Source organism: Lathyrus oleraceus, chromosome 7 (genome assembly GCF_024323335.1).
Source record: "Lathyrus oleraceus cultivar Zhongwan6 chromosome 7, CAAS_Psat_ZW6_1.0, whole genome shotgun sequence".
NCBI lineage: Eukaryota > Viridiplantae > Streptophyta > Magnoliopsida > Fabales > Fabaceae > Lathyrus > Lathyrus oleraceus.
The window spans coordinates 39,052,152-39,065,375 of NC_066585.1; the positions used below are offsets into that span (position 1 = coordinate 39,052,152).

The window sequence follows — 13,224 nt, forward strand, 5'->3', positions numbered from 1 at the left end:
TTAAGATAGGAATTAAGTATTTTGGAATTTGATTGTGAAAGGGTTTGAAGAAACCGCATTGACAGTTTTAGATGATGGCGAGAGTTAAGATTGGCGAGGCATACGTCTCGAATCTTAACCTCAGGAGTGCATGGTATACACCATGTTCCATTTCCACCTTTATTGAAAAAGTATTAAATAAGATTTAGGTATCTTAGATTTGATTGAGAAAGGGTTTGACGAAACCACATTGACAATTTTAGACGATGGCGAGAGTTAAGATTGGCGAGGCATACGTCTCGAATCTTAACCTCAGGAGTGCATGGTATACACCATGTTCCATTTCCACCTTTATTGAAAAAGTGTTTAAGTAAGAATTAGGTGTTTTGAGTTTTGTTGTGAAAATGACTTGACCTAGATCAAGTATTGATGGACGTTTGAGAAATTTGAATGAGTGTTTGAAAGAAAACAAAGTGGATAAACTTGGATGATGGCGAGAGCTAGGATTGGCGAGATATACATCTCGAATCCTAATCTCAGGAGTGCGTGGTATACACCACGTTCCACTTCCATCTTTATTGAAAAGGTCTTAATTATGAATTAATATTTTTTGAGTTTTTTATTATGAAAAAATGGCTTGACGTTGAATCAAGCATTTGATGAAGTTTGAAAGAAATGGAATAGAATAGGAGAGAGAAATGAATTGATTTGTTTATTGAGAAAAATACTCGACGTTGGATCGAGTCATATTTTTGTATTTTTTGAAATGGTTGATTTTATTCTTGTGTTAGTAGCTAACTAAATAGCCAAATAATAAAGAAATAAAATAGTACAAGATTATTACACATCGGGGGAGTGGGGTACATTTTGTCAAATGGGGATTAAAAAATCATGAAATAATTAAATCGGACCCAAACAAATAATGCATGAGTGTAAGTGCAAGAGAGCCGGCTCATTGTAAGAAAGCCCAAGAGTAAGCTATGTGAGGTTGGCGGCGATGCTTAAAAAAGCAATCGACTTACAAGGGTGTGAAAAAGGGCTCGATATTAAATCGAGAAAAGTATGATTTTTATAAGTTAAAAAAATGGTTTCGAATGCATGATGCAATTAAAAGAAAAAAAAACAAATCATATTATTAAACAATATATAAAAAAAGGAAATAATAATAAAACATAAATATAAAAGAAAATATTAAAAGAAAGAAAAACTACACCTAGGAGTATCGAACCCACTACACTAAAGATCTAGAAGCCACTCCCCTCCACCAGACCACTTACTAACTAACTGATATTTTAATGCTAACTTAAATGTATAAACTAAGATAAACATAAAAAGAATTAAAATGAAAAAATTAAATAATAAAAAACTGTAGAGTTCCCTAATTAAATCCCAACCTCTGGCCGTTGGTTTCTTCAAAAAGAGAATGGGAAATGAAAATATTAATTGGCTGTACCTAGGAAAATTAAAAGATCCCTTTTTAATAATGTTTCTTTTTAAAACTAATTACTCTATTTAATACTAAATTGGAAAAAGAAAATAAAGGAAGAAAAACAAAAAAAAGGAATCGTCTCTCTCACAAAGCTCGTTCACTTCTCCACCGCTCGACTTCACTCTCGGCCGCTCCCCACCTCTCGCGATGCTCTCTCTCAAACACTCTCACTCAAACTCTCAAACTCGTCTAACTCTCAATCTCAACCGCTCTCAATCTCTGCAAGAAATCGTGGCTGAAAAGAAAAAGGAGCTCACCTCCGGTGATGGCGATGGCAACGATGAGGTTCGAGCCTCCCTCCTTCACCTCTTCACAAGGTTTGCTTTTGATTGATATCTTTTGATTTAGGGTTTTCTGTTTGGCCGCCTCTCTCTCAATTTTTTCGTCTCCCTCTCTCTGAATCGCTCTCTTCCTTTTATCCCTGCAGCTTAGGGTTTCAAACGGTACTCAAAAGTTCAAAGAAGAAAAATTCCAGAAGTGTTTTTTGGTGCTCAGAACCGAGTTATCCTGTTTGATGCTATTTTCCGGAAACGGTAATCTGTACTTAGCTTTTCCTAATCTCTTTTGTCTTAACTCCAATTTGGGTAATCTTCTGAACTTAACCGACTCAGTCATTATTTTGTTTACTGCAGTGAAGATCGGAGGTGAAGGAAAGTGAAGCTAGTTGATCCGTTGGACTATTGCTTTGTTGGGAAATAATTCTCAGGACATCCACGGCTTTAGCAACCTTAGCCTTGAGAGCATCAGGTGATTTTATCAAATGCGAAACTTCAGGCTGATCCAACACCAAAAGTATGCCGATAACCTCCCTGCGGTACCGACGAGCAGATGAACTGGTTGAGGAAGGTGCATTACGTCCTCTTTTAGACTGGTACCCCCTGTTGTAGCCATAATGTGGATTTTCAATTTATCCTGACCAAAAAAAATTTTATGCAGGAATGGCTTCGGTGTGATCGGTTATGGACCAGGGACACAACTGAAACGGGACCACAATAGAATTAGGATTTTTACATTCGCTGATGAGATCTGATATTCCATTGCCAAATGAACAATCAAGAATGGAAATTCTTAAGATTCATGCTGCTGGAATTGCTAAGCATGGTGAAATAGACTATGAAGCGGTTGTGAAGCTTGCAGAGGTAAGTCCGGGTGGCAGCTTGGGTTACGATAACTGACATTTGCTAAATGTATAATGTATCATCTGTTACAAAATTGACAGGGTTTTAAATGGAGCTGATCTCCGAAATGTGTGCACTGAAGTTGGAATGTCAGCAATTCGTGCAGAGCGGGACTATGTTATCCACGGAGATTTCATGAAGGTAAGCTCTTTTGCTCAGGAAGCAATTTTTCCTTTGTATGAATTTCTCTATGAAGGCTCTACCTTACTGTATCTCTTTACATTGCTTCTAGGCCGTAAAGAAATTGAATGAGGCAAAGCAACTTGAATCTAGTGCACGCTACAATGCTGATGGTAATCTCCAAGCTGTTTGTCGGTCCATCTCAGAATTGGTGTTAAGAAAGCCTGTAAGAAAGACATATCTTGCTCACCTTCAACCTTTGGAACGCAGGCTTTTTAAGTGCAACCTCTCCTGCTGGCCCCGTTGTTCCATCAGTGATATTTTGTTTAACTGCTCTAATGCATGCAGTAAAATCCCATGCTCCTTTGTGATAACATACTGACGAAATAAGACCCATGCATAGCAGGTGTGATAGATTGATCTTGAGAATAGAGTGACCTATCTTGTTTATGGACACGGAATTGGTTAGAAGGAAAGAGGTTTTGCCTTCAAGTTCAACTGTTCTGATTTTAAAATCGACGCCAATGGTGCTAATGTAGCTGTCAACATAAGAGTCATCGGCGAATTTGAGAAGCAGGCAAGATTTTCTAACGGAGGAGTCACCGATAATAAGAAACTTAAACAGGTAATCGTATTCGTTGCTCATGATGTCTTCTTTTCTGCTTTCAATTCCACAACCTCTTCTTCTCTTCATGGCATTAAGAAACAGAACCTTCTGTCACTCATCCAAGTCCAACCTCATCATTGTTATACGATGAACCCTTTTCGTTGTTTTGGCTAACCGTTGTAATTCTCAATATTGGAAAACTTCAGTTGTAATTGTTGGTTGTATGTCATGAAGATAGGTGTACTGATATATACGACCTCATTTTGCGAACAGCAACACAGCACAGGCGAAAGTCTTGATGCAAGACGAAGGCAAATTCTTTGTTGAGGCATGTGTTTGAACGGCTTGGCTGCAGAATTGTTCAATGTGTTGTGCTCCAGAGACCGCTTTTGCATTGATAAGATAACCGGCACCTGGGACGCATTTAACTTCAGCTGCTGCAGGAAGTGAAGTTCTAAAGCTATCACATTGTAAAATAGAAGTCCATTCTTCGGCAGAACATCTAGATAGAATTGTATTTTTAGCATTTTTGATTCGCTTTGCTTGTAAATCCTCAATGACAAATATTCTTCCTCCTCTGTAGTGCAAATTGGTTGCTGAATCAACAGCTTTAACACAACTGGTAAATGATGAACCGTCACGAAACCTAACCTTGATTTTGTTCCAATTGTAGACATCTGGATTAAAACTCTTTTTTTTTATTATTAAAAGAAAAACGAAAAGGAAAGTGATGTATCCATTTTCTTGGACGATCCTAATGGGGTGTCTCTACGGTTATCAATTCCGGCATCAAATCCCTTATCAAAGTGGTAGGTCGGTGGACTCCCATCCAACCAAATAGCCCCTTTTTGTGCTGCACTTTGAACATAAGCGATTGGCACAACAAACCCCTCAGCTGACCTTACTAACAGCAGTGTGCATATTACAAGACTTAACAAATGCTCCATATTTGCACTTTTCGTTATTTAACTGGTGGAAGGTTGAATGGAAGAAGAAGAATGAATTGTATGGTTAAAGTTGTAGTTTGAACTTGATGGAGATGATTGTGAAGAATAAGAATAGTTGCAACTTGGTTTATGGAAATGGATATTTGGTTCCAATGGATGCGGATTTTGCATTGTTATGCTTGAATGTTGAATGAAAATGTATGTATGAAAATGAGTTCGGAAATAACTGAAAGTTTAATGTTACTGAATGTCATGAAATGTGCGTATGTATTGTTTCGATTTGAAATGCATTATGGACACAAAATGGATTTTGGATTTTGGATTTTGAATTTTGATCATAAAAATGGATGTGGATTTTTTTAGGAATAATCCAATATTAGTTTGAATATCAATTTAATTACTAATCAAATCAGCAAAAAAACCAAATTAAAAACAAAATATTCTATAATTCATTTAAAATTACTTGGATATCAACTCTAACATTCATTTGGAAATAAAAATTGATTAGAGTTTTAATCATTAGTAAAAATAAACAATTAAGATTAAATTGACAATTGGAATTAAACTTAATTTAAAATTAAAATCAAATTAAAAATAAAAAAGAGAGTCAAGATATTAAAATCCATTTTATACTGATGAATGTATGCAAATGAACCTTAGGCCAAGTGCAAAAATAAAAGAAAAAATGGAAAAATTTCAGGATCAAAATCGGGGTATGACAGTTGCCCCTATTTAAGCGTCTTCAACTAGATCATATGAAGCAGGACACTCTTCATATGATCATAGTGGGAGATGGTTAAATATTAAGTAGACCCGGATTTTGATCCTGAATCCCTATGACATGATATGATATGATATGATATGATATGACATGATATGACATGACATGATATGACATGATATGACATGATGATTTTTTTTTTTTTTTTTTTTTTTAAATTTTCTTCCCTGCTAGGGATATGGTGGACCCTTGACAGGAGGTGCTACTAGACAGACCAATATGTGGGGAATGCTGATGATCCACAGGGAGACAGACAAATGGTAAGAAACAACTTGCTGGGAAAACATTCCTGCTGGAGAATCAGACGCACACTGGGGAGTATTCAAAGTGAGATTTGATAAACGACACCTAGAATACAAGGGATTTCGGTAGTAAGTTCACACATGACTTACCGAAACCAAATGAAGGAAAAGATGCTACAACAGGTTCATATATGACCTGACAACGCTGGGGAATAATCAAGGAGAAAACTCTTCAGAACAGGTTCATGTATGACCTGACACCGGAATAAGGGTTCAACAACAGGTTCAAACATGACCTGAATGGTATTGAACAAAAAGAAAAACAACTTCAGTACAGGTTCAAGTATGACCTGACACCGGAATAAGGGTTCAACAACAGGTTCAAACATGACCTGAATGGTATTGAACAAAGAGAGAAACAACTTCAGTACAGGTTCAAGTATGACCTGACACCGGAATAAGGGTTCAACAACAGGTTCAAACATGACCTGAATAGGATTGAACAAAGAATCTTCAGAGCAGGTTCAAGTATGACCGGACCCCGGAATAAAAAGGTTCAACAACAGGTTCACATATGACCTGAATAGGGTTGAACAAAGAATCTTCAGAGCAGGTTCAAGTATGACCGGACCCCGGAATAAAAAGGTTCAACAACAGGTTCACATATGACCTGAATAGGATTGAACAAAGAGAGAGAAAATCTTCAGAGCAGGTTCAAGTATGACCTGACCCGGAATAGCAAGAATTGGACTTTGACCGTAAGCAATGGACTACAACCAGCTTTTAACGGATTTTGCCAACAACAATTGGACTTGAAAATGACTGCGAAAACCAGATGTTGGTTTAAGGATACCAAAGACAAACTGGAATTAGAGGTCCAAGGACATAGGATTGACACCAAGACCTAGGTCAATGCACAATGAGCACGAAATACCTTTCGGCTATGCATGATTTGAATTTTTTTGATGTATGAATGATCATGATTATGAGAATGCTGACACTTGGCAGACGGGGTGTTTGTAGGGACAGAGATTCTGATTCCACACCACCAATAACTCATACTCGTACGATTAACAGGCGCATCCAGAGGAGAAACTATCATGATTGACAGTCATAAATAACCAAGGGTCCATCCTTCTAGAGGATTAATGAGTTATATTCCATGGGGACTTTTGTTGGTGATCCTGGAGTATTTATGCAAACTTTGAGCCTTTCGGGGAAACAAATGATTTTCCTTCGATTTTCACATGTATCAAAGTAAATTTGTTCTAAGTTTCAAATTCTTTTTCCAAGTTTCAAAATTTCATTATTAACAAATAAATGACATTTTGCATAACAAAGAAAGCATAGATGAACACAAATTAACAATGATTGGGAAAACTTGTATTTTATTCAAGAATGGTAGCACACAAATGGCATAGCTCCATAGAGTGTTACATTTTTTTGAAAATGGCAATAAGGAAAGGTTTACATCGAATTCAGTGACCACTAACATCCCTACTAGATATGACTTCCCAAAACCTTGCTTCTAAGGGGAGTGACTGGATTAATCTTCCACCTCAAATTCTTCGGTGTAAATCAGTAACAACTGATGCAGTTTATGCCTTTATGCCCCTAACTTTTGCCTGGATCGCCCTTTCGGGTTTTCGATCCACCGGGACGCTCCTTTTTGCCTAAGTCGCCTTTTCAGGTTTTCAACTTAGCGAGCTACCATTTTTATTCATCCCTAACTTTTGCCTGGACCGCCCTTTCGGGTTTTCAGTCCGCCGGGATACCCTTTTTTGCCTAAATCGCCCTTTCAGGTTTTCGATTTAGCGGGTTTTTATTAGGCATAGTATTTTTTAACTACATCAGAGTTCACGGGGTGTGAGAGCTCTTCATCATCCATAGTTGTGAGAATCAAGGCACCTCCGGAGAAAACTTTCTTCACAACATATGGGCCTTCATAATTGGGAGTCCACTTCCCACGTGAATCCTTGTGTATTGGCAAGATCTTCTTAAGCACGAGGTCTCCTTCTCTGAATTCCCGAACACGTACTTTCTTGTCAAAAGCCCTTTTAAGCCGTTTCTGGTATAATTGTCCATGGCACAAAGAAGTCAATCGCTTCTCATCTATGAGGTTCAACTGATCAAATCTATTTTGAATCCACTCAGCCTCTTCTAGCTTGGTTTCCATCAAGATTCTCATTGAAGGTATCTCTACTTCAATTGGGAGAACTGCTTCCATCCCATATACCAAAGAGAACGGGGTTTCCCCTGTTGAAGTGCGGACGGAAGTCCGATATCCATGCAATGCGAAGGGTAGCATTTCGTGCCAATCCTTATAGGTTTTTACCATTTTCTGCAGGATCTTCTTGATGTTTTTGTTAGCGGCTTCAACAGCGCCATTCATCTTTGGACGATATGGTGAAGAGTTATGGTGCTCAATCTTGAAGCTCTCGCATAATTCCTTCATGGTCTTATTGTTCAGATTCGTCCCATTATCTGTGATGATCCGGCTTGGAATTCCATAACGGCAAATGATCTCTTTCTTGAGAAACCGTGCAACCACTTGTTTTGTCACATTAGCATAAGAGGCGGCTTCTACCCATTTGGTAAAGTAATCAATGGCAACCAGGATGAAGCGGTGACCATTGGAAGCTTTAGGCTCGATGGCGCCAATCATGTCGATGCCCCACATTGAGAAAGGCCAAGGTGACGTCAAAACATTTAGCAGGGTCGGAGGCACGTGTACCTTGTCGGCATAGATTTGGCATTTATGACATTTTCTAGCATAATTGAAACAGTCGGACTCCATGGTCAACCAGTAATAACCAGCTCTCAAAATATTCTTGGCCATGGCATGCCCATTGGCATGAGTTCCAAAGGATCCTTCATGAATCTCCTTGATCAACAGGTCCGCTTCACGTCCATCCACGCATCTGAGCAGAATCATGTCGTGATTTCTCTTGTACAACACACCATTGCTTAAGAAGAATTTAGATGCTAACTTCCTCAATGTTTTCTTGTCAAGGGTTGTGGCATCTGTTGGATATTCTTGATTTTGCAAAAAGCACTTGATGTCGTGAAACCAGGGTTTACCATCGGCTTCCTCTTCAACTGACTGGCAGTAGGCAGGCTCAACTTTCCGCTCGATTTGAATGAGAGGTGCTTCATTATGGAATCTGACCTGGTACATTGAAGCCAACATAGCCAAAGCATCAGCAATTTGATTCTCAGTTCTCGGGATATGACGGAAAGTGATTTCGTCAAAGTATTTTATTAATTCCATGACATAGGCACGATATGGGATCAACTTGGTATCACGGGTTTCCCATTCGCCCTTGACTTGATATATCACCAAGGCTGAATCTCCACATACTTCAAGGATTTTGATTCGGAGATCAATGGCTGCTTCAATGCCTAGGATGCACGCCTCATATTCTGCTATATTGTTCGTGCAATCAAAACACAACCTTGCTGTGAAGGGAGTGTATCCACCATTTGGATTCAACAGGACAGCTCCTACGCCATGCCCCATGTAGTTGGAGGAACCATCAAACATGAGCTTCCACCGAGATCCGGGTTCAGGTCCTTCATCGAGTCCTGGGATTTCACAGTCTTTCACTACCATGATGTCTTCATCCGGGAAGTCAAACTTCAACGACTGGTAATCTTCAACGGGCTGGTTTGCCAAGTAATCAGACAACACACTTCCTTTTATGGCTTTCTGAGACACATATTGGATGTCATACTCAGATAGTAACATCTGCCAACGGGCGAGTCTTCCAGTCAAAGCAGGCTTTTCAAAGATGTACTTTATTGGATCCATTTTTGAGATCAACAAAGTAGTGTGGCAAATCATGTATTGTCTTAGACGACGAGCGGCCCATGCTAAAGCGCAACAAGTTTTCTCTAAGAGTGAATATCGGGATTCACAATCGGTAAACCTCTTACTCAGATAATAGATGGCATGTTCCTTTCGACCGGTTTCGTCATGTTGTCCCAACACACATCCCATTGACTTTTCAAGCACGGTTAAGTACATAAAGAGTGGTCTCCCTTGAACAGGTGGAATTAGAATAGGGGGCTCTTGCAGGTACTGTCCGATTCTCTCAAAAGCCATTTGGCAGTCAGAATTCCATTCAACTGCTTGATCTTTTCGAAGCAATTTGAAGATAGGCTCACATGTGGCCGTCATATGTGAGATAAACCTTGAGATATAATTCAAACGCCCCAGGAAGCCTCTAACCTCTCGCTCGGTGCGTGGAGCAGGCATCTCTTGTATAGCTCGGACTTTGTCAGGATCTACCTCAATTCCTCGTTGGCTAACAATGAAACCAAGCAACTTTCCGGATCGGACACCGAAGGTGCATTTAGCAGGATTTAGTCGTAGTCGAAATTTCCGAAGACGCTCAAACAGCTTCTGCAAGTGGTCTATATGATCCTCTTCACTTTGAGATTTTGCAATCATATCATCCACATAGACCTCAATTTCCTTATGCATCATATCATGGAAAAGAGTGACCATTGCTCTTTGGTAAGTTGCCCCAGCATTTTTGAGACCGAATGGCATTACCTTGTAGCAAAATGTTCCCCAAGGGGTGATGAATGTGGTCTTTTCCATGTCCTCTGGATCCATCTTAATTTGATTGTAACCCGAGAATCCGTCCATAAAGGAGAAGACTGCGAACTTAGCAGTGTTGTCTACTAGAGTGTCAATATGTGGCAGGGGGAAATCGTCCTTTGGACTAGCTTTGTTTAAATCCCTATAATCAACACACATCCTAACCTTTCCATCCTTTTTGGGTACTGGCACAATGTTGGCCACCCATTGAGGGTACTTTGCAACTGCTAGAAAACCGGCATCAAATTGACGTTTCACCTCGTCACAAATCTTTAGAGCCATGTCAGGTCTTGCTCTTCGGAGCTTCTGCTTCACTGGCGGACAATCTGGCTGTAGTGGTAGCTTGTGGACAACAATGTCAGTATCTAAACCCGGCATATCCTGATATGACCAAGCAAATACATCTACATACTCATATAGCAACTTGATCAATCTTTCTTTGATGCTTGCCCCAAGTGTAGTCCCAACTTTGACCTCTTTCTTATCTTCCTCGGTGCCAAGGTTGATTGTTTCCACTGGTTCTTGATGTGGCTGAAGGGCCTTTGACTCGTGCTCGAGCATCCTTTCCAGTTCTTCTGGGAAATCACAATCTTCCTCACTCTCCTCTTCCGCTTGGTAGATGGGGAGTTCAAAATTATAGGAAGTAGCGGGGTCATCGAATTCAACTGGTTTATTGATTATTCTGCATGTTTTTTAATGATGGTTTTTTTAGAAAAATGGAAATAACATGCAAAAGAAAGTAAAAAAATATTTTTGTAGTTTTGAAAGGATTGCCATTTTAAGAAAAATATCACATAAATGAACGACAAGAATTTGAACAAAATGCTCTTTATTCGTCATAATGATTTTTGAAATTCAAAAGGGGCCCTACAAATGATCCATTAGCCTTGGGCAGAGCTAAGGATTTTCAAAAAACACAAAGGAAAACAACAATTACTTTGACACAGGAAAAACTTCTGGAATCTCAACCGCTTCCCAGTTTGTCAAGGTTGCTTCACACCGGTATATTAGATTCGATGTTTCTTCATCCTTAGTGTCATCTTCCACTGCACCAACTTGTTCTCCATGGATAAATCCCTTGCTCAGGAAAACTTCTTGAATGCTCCGCACACGGTCCTTTGCAGGGACCAGGGCTCCTCCATTAGCAGAAGGCTTGTACCCCAAACCAAAACGGTCATTCTTTTCATTGACGTTGATAACTTGCCCCCAACCTGCAGGGCCTCCACTTTCAATTGCTGACTTTGCGCTCTTCAAAGAAGCGAATGACAAACTAGCTTTCTCAACAGGATCCTTAACCTCTTCAAGTGTAGCATTGGATATTTCAAGGGCTTGAAAGGAGGTTTCTAAGGCATCTTCATCAGCCTCAATGTAACGGAAAGAGGAGAGTTGACTGATAATAAAGTCCTCTTCGCCTGAGACAATAACGAGCTTGTTACCGACAACGAACTTCATCTTTTAATGTAGAGTAGAAGTTACTGCCCCAGCGGCATGTATCCACGGGCGTCCCAAAAGGCAGCTATAAGCTGGATTTATGTCCATGACTTGGAAATTGATGGGAAATACATGCGGTCCAATCTGTATCGGTAACTCTACCTCCCCCACCACTGTCCTCCGTGAACCATCAAAAGCTTTCACCACAAGCGCACTAGGTTTCAACTCCGAACCTTGGTAAGACAGTTTAGCAAGGGCCCTCTTTGGTAGAACATTTAGGGATGATCCAGTGTCAACTAAAACTCTGGCCAAAGCATCTTCTTGGCACTTTATGGATACATGCAAAGCACGATTGTGATTCTTCCCCTCTTTGGGCAACTCTTCATTGCTGAAACTTAGAGTGTTGCAGGCTGTGATATTGGCGACCACTCCATCGAATTGGCCAACCGTTATATCCTGGGTAACATGAGCCTGAGCAAGCACTTTTAGTAGAGCCTCCCTATGAGCTTCGGAATTCAGAAGCAAGGACAAGATAGATATCTTTGATGGTGTTTGATGTAATTGATCAACTATCTTGTAGTCAGATTTCTTTATTATCCTTAGGAACTCACTTGCTTCGTCTGTTTGCACAACCGACTGTGCCCCTCCCTGTTCTGGGGTAGGATTTACATTTGCAGCTCCCCTTGTTGGCTCTTGAGGATTCACATCAAAATTGGGAGTATAAATCCGACCACTGCGGGTCATCCTGCTTGTTCCTGCGATATTAGTGATGTCGGTGTCAAGACTCTCCAAACCTTTCTTACTTTCAGCATCTTTGGGCTTTCCATCCACCACTCCATCTAACACTGTTATGTCGTACTTCCAGGGTACCGCCTTGGTGCTCTCAAAAGGAAATGGGGTAGGCATACAAACTACCATGGGTGACGGATGAACAATGTCTCTCTTGTGATAAGTCACCTCAAATGGTTCTGGTATGTTAAAGACAGGTTCAATGACCGAAATTTCCTCATTAATTGTTGGACCAGAAATTTGCAAAACGCCTTGATCCATCAAGTTCTGAATATCCTTTTGTACTACTTTACATCCCTTCGGCTGAATGGCACATTCTTCACAGCTATCGTGACAGGTATCAATCAATCTAGCCCTCACCAATCCTGCATGAAGCACTAGCAACGGAGTTTTAACATCCTCCACATTCTTGATTACACACACATCAGAAGCATCTTCGACGGCATTGACATCACCATGTGCTGGCAAAGGGTTGTTCTTGACATTGGGTCCGACGTCTCGAAAGGACAGAATCTTCTTTTCAACCAGGTCTCGCACAATATGCTTTAAAGCATAACATCCTTCTAAATCATGTCCAGGGGCACCCCCATGGAAAGGACAATGAGCATCTGGATTGTACCATGGCGGTAAAGGATTTGGTGGAGGACCCAAAGATCTGGGCGTCACTAACCCTTTTTGTAGCAATGACGGGTACAATTCAGTGTATGTCATAGGGATTGAAGCAAACGGAACTCTGCTTCTTGGCACCCTATTCTGATTTTGAGGATTTTGCGGACGAGGAGCCTGTGCCCTCGGCTGTTGATAAGCAGGTGGCGCGGGCGCTTGCTGATATATCGGCGCTTGTTGAGCAGGAACAGGTTGATAAATTGAAGCTTGTGGTTGGTTAAAATTTGGTGTGACAGCTGCCACATATGGTTGTTGAACATATTGGACCGGGTAAGCTGGTTGTTGTTGAGAAAATTGGTGTTGTTGAGTAAATTGGTGTTGTTTCTTCCATGACTGACTCCTTCTTTGGCTGGTTGACACTGCATTCGTATCCCCCTCCTTCTTTCTTT

At 40.3% G+C, this 13,224-nt stretch overlaps 1 protein-coding gene and 1 pseudogene across 1 annotated transcript; one reads left to right on the top strand and one right to left on the bottom strand.

Annotated features, from left to right (window-relative positions):
- The first annotated feature begins 2,420 nt into the window (after positions 1-2,420).
- Positions 2,421-3,436, top strand: LOC127102100 (26S proteasome regulatory subunit 10B homolog A). Its single transcript, XM_051039516.1, has 3 exons — positions 2,421-2,620; positions 2,702-2,787; positions 2,879-3,436. Exons 1-3 carry the CDS (start codon positions 2,488-2,490, stop codon positions 3,146-3,148), a joined length of 489 nt encoding a protein of 162 aa, XP_050895473.1. The 5' UTR covers positions 2,421-2,487; the 3' UTR covers positions 3,149-3,436.
- Positions 3,437-3,543: 107 nt separating this feature from the next.
- Positions 3,544-4,320, bottom strand: LOC127101899 (pectin acetylesterase 8-like; annotated as a pseudogene).
- Between the last annotated feature and the right edge of the window lie 8,904 nt (positions 4,321-13,224).

What these genes read in the sequence shown, in the direction of transcription:
- LOC127102100 (XM_051039516.1), top strand. Translation starts at nt 2,488, where the DNA reads ATGAGATCTGATATTCCATTGCCAAATGAACAATCAAGAATGGAAATT. An exon ending in TGCAGAGGTAAGTCCGGGTG is followed by an intron (nt 2,621 to 2,701) that starts GCAGCTTGGGTT and finishes TTTTAAATGGAG; the next exon opens with CTGATCTCCGAAATGTGTGC. An exon ending in TCCACGGAGATTTCATGAAG is followed by an intron (nt 2,788 to 2,878) that starts GTAAGCTCTTTT and finishes CATTGCTTCTAG; the next exon opens with GCCGTAAAGAAATTGAATGA.